The sequence below is a fragment of the Podarcis pityusensis genome (genome assembly GCF_964106645.2).
Source record: "Podarcis pityusensis genome assembly, chromosome: 5".
NCBI classification, from domain to species: domain Eukaryota; kingdom Metazoa; phylum Chordata; class Lepidosauria; order Squamata; family Lacertidae; genus Podarcis; species Podarcis pityusensis.
The window spans coordinates 54,731,661-54,747,296 of record NC_138032.1 but is presented as its reverse complement, the minus strand read 5'-3'; the positions used below and the strand labels follow the sequence as shown (position 1 = coordinate 54,747,296).

Below are 15,636 nucleotides of genomic sequence, written 5' to 3'. Positions count from 1 at the left end.
ACACACTGCATTCTCTTCCCATCACACTCGTTTCACTCATACTCCAGCAGACAATTTAAGAAGCTTTCATCTACATTATTTACTTTCAGAGAAAATACTGTGGCTGAATTCAGACATTAACAATAAACTATGACCTAGTCCTACATGAATGAGCCTAAGACTCATAGGCTCATGGACCCCATTCTCCTCTGGAGTGGCTGCAAGGAGAAAAGCAGCAGCAGACTTTTGAACAACTGATTGGCGGTACATCAGTATCTTGAAAACCCATGTAGTTTTTAACTATGGTTCACCAAAACAAGCCAACAATAAACAGGGGTTTATTGGCTTGTTCAGAAACCATAAATAAAAATGGGCTCAACATGACACATGCACGTGTACAAACACTACCCAATCAGATAAAATGTTGATTTGTAGTAATAAAAATTATTGTGAGCATAAAGTACTGCAACTAGTTTCAGAATTCTGACTTTGCATTCTTCCTTTCTAATGTTCTCAGAAACAATAGCCAAAAGAAAGACACATATAATTTACTAGCTACATCTTAAAGAAGTTACTCACATCTCAATACCTTTCAAAGTGTGTTATGAATTTGGAAATTCAATCTTTAGAGGAACACATACATACCTTTGAAATGTAGGTAAGTTTAATGGCTCCAACTGGCGGAGATCCAGAGGGAAGGTTCTGTAGTCAAGAAAATAGCTTTTATTTTATTGTGCAGTGCTATCAATTAAGACAATATATGCCCAAATTTTCAAACCATCACATTAAAAAAAAACCATCCAAAAGATAGAATATTTCTTTAACATGTTCATATCTATTTGATCGTTATTAGAAAGATCTCCCTCCAACATGGAGGGAGGAGCATTGGCCCCAGGCCAGTGAGGTGCTAGGGTGAAACCGCCACCGCTCCTACCACTGTCAGCACCTGGCGCAGGGACGAAAGAGGCAACTGGAGAAGGAAGGTAAGGAGCTGGGCAGCAGGCATGTTCCACCCATGATATACTGCTGGGTGAAGACACCATCATGCTCTGGTCCTCAAACCAATCCTGGAGGATATATTGATACATCGCCCAGGCCTATTAGCAAGTAGACATGCACACCAAATACAGCTTTCAGCAAAGCTCTGAGGCTTTGTTCAAAAGCTTGAAATCCACATACAACAAAATATTCTAAGAACTAGTAATTGCAATTCCTTTTTCATTCTTCCTTCTGTGTTATACCTAATTACGCCAGCCAGCTTAATCCTGCTTGTTTTTGGAAACAACTTCCTTAATTGCACTTGTTTCATGAATCTGAACACTCCATTTCCTTCTATATTTTAGCTTATTTTATTTTATTTTTAATTTAAGCAGGTTTTTCTTCTGGCTGATGATTTTACCCTTTCTAGATTTTGCTAATTTCTGTAATTTGAAAATAACCCAGGCAACGTGTCTGAAGGGTGGGGTAGAAATCTATATAGCGTATTTATCTGGCCCAGCAGCACCTTCTGTGTAACAGAATGCTGCTACTATTGTGTTTTGTTATTTTAAAATAAACTCCTACACTAAAACAGCTTGCCAGCACCAGTTTAAAGGCTTAGCCTCAGCAAAACCAGTCTCTGACTGGCTCTTGATTATTACAACATATTTCAGGTGCTGTGATTCATATACACACTAACACACACCAAAATCGAAGTACTGTTGCCACATAAATCAGGAGTCTCAAATATAGGACCAAATGGTATTTTGCATCTTTTGCAGAAGTGCTCCAATGATTTCCATGAGTTTTCTCATGGGGCTCAATATAGTTAATGATTCTTTGATTCTGATTGAATCCAGTAAAATCCAAATATTCTTACAAAATGAGCACAATGGCTCAGCCCTTAAACTGACACATGTCAAATGTACCTAAGTAACCAGGTAAACTTCCTTTGTTTTCACCCAGACATCATCTGGCACTGAGCCAGCCAATTCTTTATTTTCAAGTAAGTTTGAAGTTGAAAACTAGAAGATTAAGTGTGAAAATCCTGAAAATACCAACAAAGTTGTCTTTCTTTTCTAGATTACAGTGGTACCTTGGGTTAAGAACTTAATTTGTTCTGGAGGTCCGTTCTTAACCTGAAACTGTTCTTAACCTGAGGTACCATTTTAGCTAATGGGGGCTGCCGCTGCACCGCCACCGCGTGATTTCTGTTCTCATCCTGAAGCAAAGTTCTTAACCCAAGGTACTATTTCTGGGTTAGTGGAGTCTGTAACCTCAAGCGTCTGTAACCCGAGGTACCACTGTACAGCCTATAAACCTAGTCAAACAACTGCCCAAGAGCCATTCTGAAAAGGAAATTGGGGTTGGTGGGCCAAAGCACCACCACTGAAGTGCTTGCCAAGATCTATAAACAAGTCTACTTCCCATTCCACCTTTTGTCTCTTGGATGTCAACTGTGGACTGGATGACAAACCTCAGGTACAAATTTAGCCCAGAACCTGCCACCTGCTGACCATCAGCATTCAATCATAGTCTTCACACCTCAATTATTTGGGTCTCAGTTTTATCTTCAAACAAATGTCTAGGACCGTAGCCCAAGGTATCCAAATTTCAAATGGTAAATCATTTGACCCATGAAGATGGACTCACAGGGCAAAATGAGAATTTAACAGAATATGTATCTGCACAAAGTTGAAAGGCACGTCAATACTTGCAGAATTTTTCCTTGAAATCTTCCAGCCCAATTCAATCTCATATTATTAAAAAGCACACACATTTAAAAGTATCCTGAAATGTTTTTACCTGTGGATTATCCATGTACCATACCAAATTATCTTCTCTTGTGTCCAATATGAAGTATCTCCGCAAAAACTTTCCACTATTTTCATTTTCTTCAATGTCTAGAAAACCACAAATACGATTTTGACGATCCACATAAGGCATTTCTGAATTTGGACATTACACTGCAAAACAAAGAGTAGCAAATGTTTGCTTTACTAGCTGCACTTAATCAATACTGTTTCATTACTAGTTTCATTTAACGTTCTTTCATAGCTTATTTTAGGAAAAGGTGATACTTAAATAAGCAAGCGGGGGGGAATCCCCACTGAACTTTATAAAAAACAAAATAACATTGTGATTCACTAAACATTGCCCCAAACTGTTTTTCATGACAGCACAGCAAGAGATTCCAAAATAGATGTGATACTTGAGAATATTTCCATATTGGCCCGAATATAAGCCACACCTGAATATAAGCCACACCTTTAAAATTGATGGGGAGGGGAGAGAAAAAAATAAAAAATACCCGAATATAAGCTGCTCCATTCCTCGCTGCTCCTGGCCGGGGGGGGGGGGGGGGCTGCACTGCACTGCTGGCTGCCTTTCCGCTTCCTCGCTCTCTCCCTTCCTGGCCTTGGGGGAGAGGATGGGGGACTATGCGCAGGGCAGGCGCCACTTTGCCGCGCTTCTGGTGCTCTTTGCCCAGCGCTCCTGGCTGCATACCGTAAGGTCACGAATATTAGCCACACATTAACTTTTCCTGGTCAGAATTTGGGGGGAAAGTGAGGCTTATATTCAGGCGGTACATTACACTCAGAATGTATATATATACGGTACATTACACTCAGAAGCCTAAATAACGTTAAAACTTACAGTCTTCACATAAGTAGAATTGCATGCTTCAAGTGCTACCAAGACCCTTTCAACCAAGGTATATAAAACAACAATAGTGGATTTATTCAGTTTCTAGAATATATTACTGTATTTTTTGCACCATAACACTCACTTTTTTCCTCCTAAAAAGTAAGGGGAAATGTCTGTGCGTGTTATGGAGGGAATGCCTACAGGTGGCATGCCTACGGATTTTCCTCCTCTAAAAACTACGTGCGTGTTATGGTCGAGTGCGTGTTATAGAGCGAAAAATACGGTAATTATTAAGATATAATTGTGCTAAATCATTCTTTCAAAAAATATGCTGGGGTTTAAACCCTTTCCACAAGAGCAGTTGCAGACTTGGTTCACCGGCAATGTGTTGCATGTGAGTGTTATATGAAGTTTCTATATTCAATTTATGTTTATTATTTTTTGGACTTTTAAACCTCATCCAAAGGGGATGAATACTAATAAATAAATAATACTGGAGAGGAAGGAAGAGGTGAGGCAGGTGAATTAGGGATAAGGAAATGAGGGTGACATATTTGAATGCTTGATTACTTTTAATTATTGTTTGTTTGGCCTTCTTATCCTCTAAGCTTTCAATTAAGCATAATTGTGTTAAGTGAGCCCTTCTGGCACAGATACAGCATTTTTTTTGAAAAATAACTGTTGCAATATTATAAAGAATATTATAGGCTCAATCTAAGTGTTGGGCTATGACCTGGAAGACCATGGTTCAAATCCCCACACAGCCATGAAACTGACTGGTTGACCTTGGGCCAGCCACCATCCCTTAGTCTAAGCTACCTCACAGGGTTGTTGTGAGGGTGAAATGGAGAGGAGAACCATGTACACCACCTTCAGCTACTGCGAAGAAAAAGATGGTAAATAAATGTAATAAATAAAAAAACCACACAGACTTAATTGGGCAAGTCTTGGTACAACTTGCTTTCAAGCAAATGACTGAAGCTTAAGGCAAACATACTGCAGATTTGGCCACAATGAATCTCTCCACATGTTATCCTAGTTGATAGGGACAACTGGCACTTCTATTAAGCTTGTTGATAAACTGAAAAACAGAGTAAATCTCAACAGCCTAAGGGCACCACAAATTAGGGCAATGCAACTCTCCACCAGTGTTAGAAATTAGCCAAGCCCCGGGTGTATTTTGTGACTGGTACAGTTCCAACCACGTGAAGATCTCTGAATGCCAGGCTGGCAACTGGGGAAAGCAAAATGTCACTTAGAGAACGATCTGAAATATTTTCTTTGAAGCTTCAATTTGTTTTATTCTGGATTGTTTTATCTGATGCTTTAATGTGCTGTAAACAGCTTTGAGATTTGTTCTTTCAAATATAAAGCGGTATAGAAATCAATAATCATAATTGTATTAATCTCCATTGCAAAAATAAAAGGTGCTGAGACATTCCATTGTGGCAACCATAACCTTGGTTTATGACAATTAGATTATATATCTGAGTTTCTAACACTGCTCTCCACATTTGGCTCTACAAAAATGTATAGCTCTCAGTCCAAATACAATATGTTTATATTGCCTGAAATATTTCATGAAAGATGGTATCCATTTTAAGTGTGTGTTCATGCCAATTGTATTTTGATTTAATAACTCATTACTAAGCTCTTGTATCATTTCTTTAAAAGTGAGAAAGTATACATGTAGCAAGTTAATAAAAATATTTAAACAATGATGCAAATGAGGATATATAATCTCACAGACAATATGAACTATATTTAAACTTTTGAGATGTCTTAACACCACTCATTCCTGAATGCAGTGGACTGTGGAGTTATAATTATACCATTTGTCAGAACATGTTACAATATTTCACCACAATGCCTTGGAGCCATAGACAGAAACAATGTTATTGAGAACAAGCAGGAAGATAGAGAAAGAGAGCGTATTGCTATAAGGATAACCAACAAATACTCCAGATCTTCTAAGACAAAGCAAGTATGGACACATATTCAGCCATTAGATTCTAAAGTTAATATCTGACAGGGTTCCTTTACTACCTATACCACATCCAAGCAGCCAAAAATTTGAGCTAGTTTTATTTTCACTCCAATATGAAGCAAGGCATCATACCTACGTTTGGGAATTCTGTCAAATTAGCCAGGGTCATATACTAGCTAATATTCTCTGTATAAAATCTATAGCTTTGTGGCCCAGAAAAAAAGTTAGTTTTTATTTTAATACTCAGGGCCAGACTTCTACGGCCTTTATTTTGGGTGGTGTATGTAATTACCAGATATCCCAGATTTATCCAGCCCTCACAACAGCATAGTCAAGTTTCTTCTGCTTGCCATTTACTGAAACCAAAACATAGTTACATAGATCTCAAGGGCTCACTATTAATGTGCTGACTAGGAAGTACAGTCAAAACCTCGGTTGTCAAACATAATCCATTTCAGAAGTCTGTTTGGCTTCCGAAATGTTCGACAACCGTGGCACAGCTTCCTATTGGCTTCAAGATCTTCCTGCACTCAAGCCGAAGCTGTGACAGATGTTTGGAAACTGGAGCATTTACTTCCGGGTTTTCGGTGTTCAGGAGCCAAAACGTTCCAAAATGGAGAGGCCCGGGAGCTGAGATTTGACCGTATATCCCATACACAAGATCTGGGAAGTTAGAAGAACTTCAGTCTTAAGAACAGCCATTTTTTTAAAAAAAGAACTGATTTAAACCAAATTTCCCATGTTATAGGTCATACATTTTCTTAATAAGAATGCATGTAAAGTGGCGGCTATAACGTAACAAAACAAACACAACCTAGGAACATAACTAAAAAATGTTTAGTCATATAATTCCGCAGCACATCTAAGTTACATAAACTTAGATTTCTATTTAGTTTTCAATACACATTTAAGGATTTTAAGGGCTATCACTAACTGAAAGCTAATGCTAAAATCCTAATTATTAAATGGTTAATGCACATTTATTTAGCAGCAACAAAGAACAGTGGACTTCTGAGAAAACATGCGAATTTACTATGTGTAGAACTTTCAAGAAATTACAGTGGTGCCTCGCAAGACGAAATTAATTCGTTCCGCGAGTTTTGTCGTCTTGCGGTTTTTTCGTCTTGCGAAGCACGGTGTCGGGAAAGTTTTGGAAAAGCTTCAAAAATCACCAAAGTCTTCAAAAACCTCAAAAAAGGCTACCACACCGCGTTCTATGAGTTGCTCCTCAAAGTCAAGTCACAACTGTATTAACGGTGTTAAGAAAAAGGAAACAAACTTGCAAGACGTTTCCGTCTTGCAAAGCAAGCCCATAGGGAAAATCGTCTTGCGAAGCAGCTCAAAAAACAAAAAACCCTTTCGTCTAGCGAGTTTTTTGTCTTGCGAGGCATTCGTCTTGCGAGGTACCACTGTACTGAGCTAAGAATTTTTTCCTCCCTGAGATGAGCACTATATATCCTTGAAAAGTCGTTAAGATTCATAATCTGAGAGCTGAACAAATTGCATAGGTCAGGTAACTAAATTCTATAAGTTCTCTTAAAGATCACCCTGTGAATTATCCTGGTAAGATACTGGAGAATATTTTCCAGAAGAATATCTGAATGGCCATAGGTTCCTCACTTCTGTTTAGCCAGGCTTTTACTTACTTGGTGTTTTTTTTAAGAATCTGCTTTAGTTTTTAAATTCAAAATTAGTTTTTATCCCTTCTGCTGCTATATTATCACCTTCTGCCAATGTTCAAGACAGTTATGAGTCACAATGTGCTTCCTGCTTGGCCACTTCTAAGGAAGATGCAAAGCAAAATGCACATTACCCTCCCAAGCTGATAAGAACTAGGAGGAGTAATAACTGTAGCATGATTTCTATCACAAAGAGCTGAGTCTGGAATTATTGCTAATCTTTTGCAGAAGATACATTCCTGCCACTTAACTTTTGAGGGCCAACACAGTATATGCAAGTATATTAACATCAAAAGTGCACTTCTGGATCTGAGCACTCTTGCAAAGGTTGGAAGAACAGAATTCAAGCTTTCAGCAATGAGCCCAAAAAACAAACAGACCAAAAGCCACAACACCAGCTCATCTATGTTCACTGCTCTTCCAACCACTCCTTTGGTTTCACAAAAAGACAGATGAAAAGTTAAGTGATTTTCAACATTTAATCTACCTCCCATCACAACCCATCCCAAAGCAGGCTGTTTTTCCATTTCCATAACACTTTGGCCCGTGCACACCCAGTACTGTTCAAATAATTTCAAACTGTCTGACAAACTGAATTCTGTAAACTAAAATTAACACAGTAAATAAACACATCCAAATTCAATTAGCATAATTTATTCTGGATCCAGACTGGCTTGATGCAAAACTCAAAGTCCTGCTTAGTGGGAAGCAAACTAAATACAATACAATGCTATGACACAAAAGTCCAATGCTACATACACTAGGGAGCTAACATACCACAAAAGGCATATTAAGTAATACTATAACCAGGGTTAACCACCTGATGGATCAAATATAGGGCAATCATGTCTTATGGTGATGAAATATTTAAAATTATTTTATTAGTATTGTAATGCATGTCCATAAAGACCAGCTACTAATTATTATATATCACTAGGTTATGCAAGTGTCAGTAATAAAAGAGGGGGAAACAATTCTCACTAGCTTTTGTTTGAAGCCACAAGGATAGTCTAAACACACACTTGGTTTTCAATTTAGTGAAGAAACACATAGCCACTATTTAAAAAACAGGTGTTAGTTTTAAATGTTGTTACAAAGCAGACAAGCAGGCATCTGTTTCTAACTGAAGATAGACAAAGGGTGTGTGTGCATGTGGTATATAGATATATCACACCACATACTTCTGTAGCTTCGGATCAAGGGCCATTCACTCTTGTCTTTGCTATCTGAAAACATAGTGATGCTAATAGAAAATGCTCACTGCATAAATAGCAGCATTCTTGGCTTCACAAAACATTTCACTAGATGAGTAGATTGACTAAGCAACTGACACACTTCACAAGTCTAAATGAACTTTTCATTGGTCCAACTTCTGTATCAATACAGAATTAAGTGCCCATGGGGGGACGGGATGGGTTTGAGCACACTTAACTCTGTGTGGGATTGTAACCTGTGTTTAAAAAACATCATTTGATTTTTGGCACTACATTCAAGAAGGATTTTGAATTCGAAAGGCTAAAAAGATGCAAAGATGAAAACTGTCCAAAGGGAACACAGTACAAGGAAAAGCTAAATAACTAAGGACGTTAGCCTACATAAGCTTCTGAAGATATGCACTATGCCTAGTTTTCAAATGCTTAAAATACAATTTTAGAGTGGGACAATATTCAACATTAGTCATACCCACAGAAGACCCACTAAGTTCAAATTGAATAACTTCAGTCTATTGATTTCAATGCACCTATTCTGATCCATTATCTAGCTAAATATCACCCAGTGTCAATAAAATTGAACCTGCTACCAATAGATCTCTGTCATAAAAGTCACACCCTAAATATCTTAGGAGAGAAAATGCTCCCTATTTCAATAAGAATAATAATAATATATTTATACCCCACCCATCTGGCTGGGTTTCCCCAGCCACTCTAGACATCAGCCCCAATTTTTAGGATCCTAGTCATCCAAATGCTTGGAATTTTTCCACCCTAATTCTTGTCAATACATCAAAGGCATTTATATCTTGCCTTTTTACCCAACAAGGATCCTCAAGGTGATGAGCAACATAAAAACAAATAAACAAATTAAAATACACTAACAATAATTAAACTAACAGAAGACTAAATCAGAAGATTAAGAAGAACATATTGGAATGTGACAAATCTGAAAAGTCATTAGTATCTTATAGAAATAGATTTTAAGTATTACGAACTAAACTATTTCCCTCAAACAATAGGCATTTCACATAGATTAGCCAAATACATTTATTTTAGACCTGAGGAAAATGCATCAAGTCGACAATTTTCTGAAGCTGTCTGGAGCTTAAACTGTCAGAACCACTGTAAATTCTTACTCTCTCCATGAAATGCCTTGATTGTATATTGGTCTTTGAAAAATTAGACACCTACACAGCCCTGATGTTTCTGCATCTTCCTTAAGGAAGTATATCTACTTTTAAAAACACCAACACTAACTTCCTTCCTTTAAAACAAAAGAAACCCTGTTTCATATTCCAATAGCAGGAAATGCATGGTAAAGTACAGGTTTATAAAAATCAAACTACCATATAATTCAGTTCATAATGAAATCCTTATCGCATAACTGTCTCTATAATGGGATTTCTGCCTGCACTGAAAATAGTCATATACAAGACAGCATGCTTGGAACCTGATGGCTGTCGGAACCAGTCTTCTGTACTTTAGCTGTATGCACCATGTGGACCAGTAAGCTGAATCCTTATAAGACTTATGTGTTCCAGTTTCTCAAATCTTACATATGGGGAGACCACCTGTTCTGGACTGGCTTGAAATTTCCTGGAAGGAGCTGGTCCATAGCTTGGGGGCACTCCTACAGCCAACATTGTCACTGGATGTTCAGGTAGCCTCAGTGACTAGGAATGCCTATCTCCAACTACAGCTAGCTGATCAACATGCTCTGATAACTTCCAGACTGGGTTATTGTTATGCACTCTGACATAGAGCTGCTTTTGAAAAAGACTGAAATTTCAATTAGTCCAGACCGCAGCATCCACATTACTGTCTGGAGCTCCATTTAGAATTCACATAACCCCTTTCAAAACAAACAAAAAAACAGCAGCGCTGGTTGCCAATTCATTTCCAGGCCGAAAGATGCTCACACATTAAAATATTAAGTGGATTGTCCATTCTTGCAAAACTGAAAATTGAGTACAAGTGTTGTGAACAAGGCCTTTTATCTAAATACTATTTCTGCAATTCAGCGATAAAGGGAGGAGGTGATATATATATAGAGAGAGAGAGAGAGAGAGAGAGCGCAGTATTTATGTATCAGTCACAGCCTTAGTGTCTTTCCATCATCACTGTCCTATTCTTTGTAATGAAGTATATAAATTCCTTGGGTGGTTATTTGATGTGTTTTTACAGGATAGTCCTCCACAGAAATTCACTTTCTCCTTATAGCAATTGAGTAGAAACCATAGCTGCAGTTGCTGCAGCATGCCAAAAGCTCTATACATACAAGCACTGTCTAAATCTCCTGGATTAACAACTAAATGGGAAGAAAACATACTTATGCACAGAAACATAAGAAGAGTCTGTTGCATCAAGCCAGTGGCCCATCTAGTCCAAAATCCTGTACCCACAGTAGCCCAACATATGCCTATGGGAAACACTGGTACAACACTGAAACAACTGCACCATCACACCACAAAGCAGGAAATGGTGAAAACTAGTCTTTAGTGTTTTGTCCAAACTGCTGATTTCCAGATTAGATGTCACACATGATCATAGACATATTGATTACTAAATTCATCATTTGGTCCCCACTGCAAGACCAACTGCAGTGCCTTTACTAAAGCACACTAGAGAGGACTCTGTCACTCTTAGAGAAATACAGTTAGTTACTGAAACAACTGAAGAGTTGTTTTGTACAAACATACCATCTGAAAGAAAAGGGGATGGAAACTGAACTTTTGCAACCATTAATTGATTGGCAAAATATACATTCATTGATTCTGTGAATATGGATGAGGATGTGAAATGAAAGTATTAGGAGAAGAACCTTTTGCCCCAGGAAGCAATTAATTAATCATTCCATTAATACAGGTACCCTTTCAACTGTTACATACTGACACGTTGTTGCCTACAGGCCCTACTTCTGCAAGTTGCAAACCTTCATGAACTTCCTTGCAGCAGGGACACAATTTCTACTACTTCAACAAGTTGCATGAACAAAATCTGGACCTTACATACCCCTGCGTATTATATCTTTGATGGTCAGAATACTATCTCTGGAAATCACTAGCTTAAATGGAAAGCAATTCATATAAGAAAAAGTTGCACTCATGTTAGCAGTTCCCTCCACATCAGCTTAACATCTGGTTTAGCAACTAAGCAATTTTGCCACATTTTAAATTCTCCTCAGTATAACCAGTGCTTTTTTCTGGGGGTACACAGGGGTATGCATACCCCTAAATATTTTGTGAATCCAAGTTTGGCCTCATTGAGGGGCAGTATTTCAATATGAGTACCCCTAAACATTTTTTAGAAAAAAAGCACTGAGTATAACACATACATAAAAAATATGTATACAGTACTTAATAACTGGTACGATATTATGCAGGAGTGGGGAACCTCATTCTCAGGGGGCTGATAAGGCCCTCTAGCCCTTGGGATTCTCCCCAAGCCACACTTCCTTCCCAACCACACTCCTCACTGGCCCTACTTCACATCTTCCTTTAGTGTTTTTGTCTCACCACAATGTGCCCATGAACTCTAATAATTGGAGAGGGGAATGTGTGTAGAAACTAGCAGGCTGTACAAAGGTAAACGTTACATTCACTGCCATGCCCACTTTGCCCCGGCCATGCCCGCCATTGGCATCTGACCTCCAGATGGTTGCTCAGAAAGAACTATGGTCCTCAGACTGAAAGGGGATTCCCACCCTGACACAGCGTGTTATGTTGATATTAGGCACTTAAAATAGGTTATTGCATAGACTGCATTATAAATGTTAATGGTTACATAATCTCCTGAACACTAGAAAATGCCTCATTGATTCTAGAGCCTATATATGAGAGCAGTTGTAAGTGTATTTTTTTTATTGTGGTTATCTGTACTCTTATTAAGCTATGCTATTTCAGAATGTGAGAATGCTACTAATTCCAACTCAACCATCAAACGGCACAAGAGGGGGATTGGCCACTGGCATAGACACATATTGCAATTTAGGCCTAAGTATCAATCTAGATAAAGGACGCAGGTGGCGCTGTGGGTTAAGCCACAGAGCCTAGGACTTGCCGATCAGAAGGTCGGCAGTTCGAATCCCTGCAATGGGGTGAGCTCCCGTTGCTCGGTCCCTGCTCCTGCCAGCCTAGCAGTTCGAAAGCACGTCAAAGTGCAAGTAGATAAATGGGTACCGCTCCGGCAGGAAGGTAAACAGCGTTTCCGTGCACTGCTCTGGTTCGCCAGAAGCGGCTTAGTCATGCTGGCCACATGACCCGGAAACTGTATGCCGGCTCTCTCGGCCAATAAAACGAGATGAGCGCAGCAAACCCAGAGTCGGTCACGACTGGACCTAATGGTCAGGGGTCCCTTTACCCTTATCAATCTAGATACCCCAGATATGCATATCCCAGCACATCAATGGCTGGAGAATATTCTCAATCCATCCCCCTCCCCCAGCCCCCCCAAAGTCAAAATCTCAATAATTACATTAACGCTTTCTTTGAAGAAGATACTTCAAGAATATCTATGTACAAACCTCCCCATGTAATATACCCATGTTATAATTTTCTGTTTAGTTTATATTATTAATTGTTGGTTTTAGTGTATGTGTATTCTCCTGAGACTATTGTAAAGAGCGAATTATAAATGCACATAGAAAATATATACATCTCCAAATTTCTCAGAAAGCATTACTATCCTGTGATGATAAAGTGAAAATAAAGTTTGGCAAACCAAAACAGCTAGGTAAGGAACTCTGAACCCTTTACAGATATTAATGAAGCTAGAAATCCCAGTATTAGCAGGCTTTTGAAGTCATCAAAAAGGAAATACAACACTTAAAGCAAATAAGGTTTTAATTAAAGTATCTCTTCTAATTGCCTTTAAGCTGCTGCTTCAAAATTCCAGTTTGCATCATACACAAAGGCATAACTCCGAAAACCCACTGAAAACATTTGTCAGCATTCATGCACCCATCCTTTACAAAAGCACAGCATTCAACCACAACCCAAATCACTCTATAATTCTCGAGACCGATAAGATCTGAGTCTCCACAGCGTCACACTCAGAATACTGAAGTAACAAAAATTACTTGGTAACAAGATCAACCCCTGACCGCTGGGGATGTTGCATAGTCTCAAACACTTACCAGGTTAATTATACCATGAGCTGCCAAGTTTTCCCCAGGGTAAAAAGTCACTTTGGGAGTCCTATTCAAAGAGTAGGCAGGCATTTAAGAGAAAATGCTACATGCTGCAGAGCTAAGCAAAAGCAGAGGGCAGCCTTTCCTGAAAATCCATTTCAAAGAGGTAATCGCAGACGCCCTCATGACACCAATCCTTCAGCTCCTCAGCATGTCAGTTTCAACATGAGCACATACAAACGACACACACCATATCCTGTCCCCTTATTCCTAGGGCACAGCAACTAGGCCAGCTGCTCTCCCCACCCGCACTTCCCACCCCAAAAACAAACAAAGAAAGAAATATCTACCAAGAGGAGCCCTGTCTGGATCATAAGATCATAAAAACAGAATCAGAAACATACAATTGTAGAATTGGGAGGGACCACTAGAGTCCTCTAGTCCAACCCCTCCCTGCAATGCAGGAATCATTTTGCCCAACGTGGGGCCTGAACCCCGAGATTAAGAGTCTCACTCTCTAACCACTGGGCTATCCCAGCAGACCCTACTGCACACACAGTAGCGGCCAACCAAACGCTTCTAGGGGATGAAGGCACTGTAACGACCCCGCGGTGTTGCCCCGCAGCATGCTTATTTACCAATTACTTAAAACACCCGGCAGGATACCCCTGCCTGCGGATAGGGAGCGCGACCCCAACCCTCAACATTCAGGAGGGCGCGCTGCCCCGGCAGACCCCCAAAGCCACCTTGAGAGCTTAGCAGCCGCCGCCGCCGCCACCACCGAGCTCCCTACTCTCGGGAGGCCAAAGGTCCACCACGGCAGCCAGGAAGGAGCTTCGCCTGCAGGGGGGCAAGAAGCACCTGGCCCTGGGAGGAGGAGGAGGAGGAGGACATGCCGCCTTGCCAGCCCACAGCCGCCTCTTCCAGGCTCCGCAAAAGCTGCCTCGCCGTGGCCAGTGGGCTCCCACGCCCCCTCCCATCTTCCCTCAGACTTGCACCTTCCGCCCCGGAACCTGTTTAACCCCCACCCCCACTCTGCTCACCTTAACGAACCACCAGCGCAGCCCCAGCCCGCCCCCCCTCGCCCGGCCAAGCCTCCGTCTTTCGCCTCACAGCCTCCGCCCTGGCGGCCCCCTACCTTCCCCCCCAGAGGCCGCCTCGCCGCCGGGCTCCCTTCCTCAGGCGAGGCGAGACCCCTTTCAGCCGGCGGCGGCATTAAGCGGGGAAGTGGGGCGTTTGTGTGTGTTTTTAATACCCCGCTTCTTCTTCCTTCGGCCCTGCTCTCTCCCTCAGGCGGCCGGTACTCACTCAAATCCGCGGAAATTCCTGCGAGAGCCCCCCGAACGCAGAGCGCCCTACGAAGCCGGACCAGCCGCTCCCCGGCGCGGTCCCGCCCTCTTTTCCTCTCGGCGCTGGAGCTCTTTTTCTCCCCCTTCGCTCTCTCTTCTCCTTCCCTCCTCAGAGGAGAAACTTTATTAGTTACCTCAGTATGAGCTACAGGAACTGCCTGCTCTCTCGAGCCCAGGGCGCATGCGCCAAGTTCCCGCCGCCAGAGCTTGGGATGGGGGTGGGGGTTGAAGTCGGTGAAGGACTACATGTCCCAAGAAGGCCGTGCTCCATAAGGGAGCTTCGAAAGCCCGGCTTTCTCTTGTCGAGAGGCATCATGGGAAGTGTAGTCTTCCCAGCGCCTGCCCCCGCGTCGCGCCATCGCTTCGGAGCCCGTTGCATGCTGGGATTTGTATTCCTCGTTCCGCGGAACTCAGGCTACAGGCTCGGACCTGTCATGTATTCGCTAGGGTCGGGGGAGGGAAGTACTGAAACGAACGGCAGGAATGTCCCCGTTGGGGACAATGGGAGCTCTCTGAAGGTCCATAGGAAATAATGGGAGCGGAGAGTGCCAATTGGTGTAACTGGGCTCCATGGAAAGAAAAGTAAACTGCAAATAAAACGAGGCGTGGAGTCTCGAGAGCGAGTGGAATGGGTCACAAGGATAGAAATGCAATACAGATAGCTTTATCTCGC

At 41.1% G+C, this 15,636-nt stretch overlaps 1 protein-coding gene across 5 annotated transcripts in view; it reads right to left on the bottom strand.

Moving 5' to 3' along the window:
• PLEKHA1 (pleckstrin homology domain containing A1) overlaps positions 1–15,231 on the bottom strand; it is a 38,840-nt gene extending 23,609 nt beyond the window's left edge. For 4 of the 5 annotated variants that reach the window (XM_081006466.1, XM_081006464.1, XM_081006465.1 and 1 more), the window contains exons 1-3: positions 14,923–15,091; positions 2,764–2,924; positions 625–681 (exon numbers count right to left, since the gene is read on the bottom strand). In XM_081006466.1, coding sequence (XP_080862592.1) covers positions 625–681; positions 2,764–2,904 — 198 coding nt within the window. In that variant the 5' untranslated portion in view covers positions 2,905–2,924; positions 14,923–15,091. The other variant, XM_081006463.1, reaches the window with a different exon arrangement.
• Between the last annotated feature and the right edge of the window lie 405 nt (positions 15,232–15,636).